The sequence below is a fragment of the Octodon degus genome, unplaced genomic scaffold (assembly GCF_000260255.1).
Source record: "Octodon degus isolate 3935 unplaced genomic scaffold, OctDeg1.0 scaffold00177, whole genome shotgun sequence".
In the NCBI taxonomy this organism is placed as follows: Eukaryota; Metazoa; Chordata; class Mammalia; order Rodentia; family Octodontidae; genus Octodon; species Octodon degus.
Window position 1 is genome coordinate 4,694,610 of NW_004524753.1, and position 3,183 is coordinate 4,697,792.

The window sequence follows — 3,183 nt, forward strand, 5'->3', positions numbered from 1 at the left end:
AAAAAAAAATTAGTTGACATTAAGAATAGTGGCTTATTTCTAGACATGTATAGATCATTTTTGATCTAAATGTTTATGCTGTGCCAGTACTGTGTAATATTAATTCCTATCATGTAGAAGAAAGTTTTGACATGGGAAAAGTCCTCCAACTGTTTTCTTCTTTCTTTCAAAATTGTATGACTTTTTTGTTGTTGTTGTTTTGTCTTTTATACAGAAGTTAGAACCCAGGACTTTGGGCCTGCCAGGCAGGCTGAGCTGTCTCCCCAGCCTTGCAATGATTATTATTTCCTTGTATATCCTCATGTGAATTTATAAAGCCGCTGACATTTTTATAAGGGTTACACTAACCATGTGGATCAATTGGAAGAATATTTCCACCATCACAGTATTAAATCTTCTAAGCTATAGACATTGCAGGCCTTTCATTTGTTTATGTTATCTTGATTTTTTTTTCATGGTGTTAGCTCTCTTTGTACATGCTGTGTGCTACTTTTGTTAAAGTACTCCTTATTTTTTCTTTGTGTCATTGGAATATGTTTGTAATTAGAACTTGTTGTAATTGAAGTTTTCAGTTTTCCTTTGCAGAATGAACATTGTGACTGTGTAGAAGAACATTGAACTTTACATTGATCTTACACCAGTTTTGCTACACTTGCTTACTAGCTCCTGTAATTCTTGATATGGAGAATGAACACATAATGTACTTAAAGGGAATTTTTCTTTATTTTCTAGGAATTGTAGCTGTAGGATACATCAATGAAGCTATAGATGAAGGGAATCCTCTGAGGACTTTAGACACCTTGTTGTTACCTAATGCTAAGATCAGAGATGTGCACCCAGCCCATGCCCAGCACTACCAAGATGTTTTGCATTATGCGAAATCACAAAAACTCATGGTAGGTTTTACTATGTTTGCTTATTTTATGTTTATAGGCCTGATGGGGAGAAGATTTTTTGATCCTTTTTTAAAAGATCTGCTGAGTTGGGCTTGGGAGATAGCTCAGCAGCATAAGCACCTGCCTTGCAAGCACAAGGTCCTGAGTTGCTACCACAAGGTACCACAAGGTCCTGGTACCACATACTGTGTGGGCTCTGGAACCCTGGGCACACTGAGCTGGTGCTGAAACCAGGCGTGGTGGCACATGCCTGTAATCCCAGTGCTGGGGAGGCTGAGACAGGAGGATCACTACAAGTCTGAGCTTCATAGCAAAACACTGTATCAAGTTAAAAAAAAAAAAATCCCCTGAGTTTCTCATCCCAGTTATTCAAAATGGAGATAATAGAAACATTATTTTCTTGGTGCCAGACATTAGAAAGCCCAGCCTCAGAGTTCACTATTGCACCCTTCCTTTCATTTAAAGCTGAGTTGTAATTGGGTTCTTCAGAGTCCAATTCTAAGAGATTTTTGTGTGTACCATCCATATATGGAATTTGGGAAGAAAGGGACAGAGGGGACACATGAAACCATTTGAATGTTGTCTGTTATCATTGTCAGTGAGAGTAGGAATTGCCTGAGGTACCAGGTAGGAGAGATAAGTATTTGGCAAAGTATTGAAGACTCGGACTTAGAGAGAATGAGAATTGCCACACGCTAGGCTTCTAAGGACAGCTGGCTCAGGGGTAGAAGAGGAGCTGTGCATGATGGGAAAGGAATAACTGGGGGAGAGGACGGTGTGATGCAGGCAGCAGTGCCATGCACAGAGGGGACAGCAGCTGGCCTGGCTGGAGTCCCCTTCAGTAGTGACATTTATCCAGATGCAGCAGTTGTCCTGGTGACAGGAGGAGTCCGGCAGAGAAGAACCTCTCCTAGAAGGAGACTGGGTTGAATGTTGACTTTCAGGACCTGTCACCTGAGAGAGATCGATAGGGATGACACATAGGTGAGGCCTCGCTACTGGTAGCTGTTGTGTCCCCAGTTCTGAGCCTAACTGAAAAGGGCATTTCTTATGTCTTTAGAACCCAGGAACGACCTCATCCAGTACAGGAAAAGCATCATTGGTTTCTGCAAGCATTTATTGAGCATCTTTCTCTGTCCCAGGCGTGATATTTTATGCAACTACCTCATTTAATCATTATAGCAATTCATAATAGCCCCCGCAAATCATGTCACCATCATAATTGCCATCTTGCCGATAATGAAATTAGATTAGGATTAAATAACCAAAATCACCCAAAGGTGATTAGTTCTCAGACTACAACCCAGGTCTGCCTTATTCAGAAACATAGATTATTGGGCATTAAGACAGATGGTAAGGGCTGTTTATTGCAACTTTGCTTGTAGTAGCAGAAATTAAAAATGACCTAAATGTCGTAAAGGAAAAATCACATGCTCCTATGCACATAAAACTCAGAAGTGCTTGCACAGCATGGGGGAAACATGCACACTTATATGTGCATAAAGTAGTTCTGGCAGGAGAAGCTTCTAGAAATTGATCTAGAAATCTGGGGCAGATGGGAGCTTTCATTTTTGTTCTGTATTTTTCTGTCATTTGGATTTGTAATTTTTTTAGACAGTCATTTAGTAAATTTATGTTTCTAAACTTTTAAAGACCAATATAAACCCTGTTTGCGCCACACTTTGAAAGGGGTGGGAATAGTGGCCACAGTGGGGCCTGCTGCCAGCTCTGGTGGTGGCACTGCCCTGCCTCTGGGGGTCCCCAAAGGCGCATGCTTCAGCAGTGCAGCCTAGAAGCTCTCTCCCCTGATGGAGAAGGGCCTGCGGATCAGGATGAATGAATGCCAGGCTGAGAGACAGCCAGAGACGGGGACAGGGAAGTCTCACACCCACCCTCATGTTGCCTCACCCACAGGGAGGGGAATGGGCTCCTCCTTGCAGTGCCTGCTGAGGTGGCTGTGTCCATGCTACACGGCAAAAGTGCCAGCACTGACAGATTATTTACTTGGGAGACAAGCACCATTTGGGTACTGGCTGTGTCGTCGTGGTCTAGTCACATCTCTATGTAATTATTTTTGTGTATGAAAAATAAGAGTAATGGCCAGGTGGCGACCTGGCGCGGCGGTGTCCGCGCTGGGCTGTGGAGCGCGAGGTTGCCGGTTCGCGCCCCTGTCCCGACTCTCTCTCTGGGCTGGTGAGATGGCTCAGTGGTCTAAAGCACCTACTTAGAACAAGCTTAGCAAAGCCCAGGGACCACGGTTCAATCCCCCAGCACCACATGCCAGCCA

General features: G+C 43.5%; 1 protein-coding gene across 1 annotated transcript in view; it reads left to right on the top strand.

The window, feature by feature from the left end:
- Positions 1-3,183, top strand: part of Iqgap2 (IQ motif containing GTPase activating protein 2) — a 314,540-nt gene that overhangs the window by 205,753 nt on the left and 105,604 nt on the right. Inside the window, exons 12-13 of the mRNA XM_012517419.2 lie at positions 664-896; positions 2,989-3,089. Of these exons, the coding sequence (XP_012372873.2) occupies positions 664-896; positions 2,989-3,089 (334 nt within the window). The remainder of the gene's footprint in view (positions 1-663; positions 897-2,988; positions 3,090-3,183) is intronic.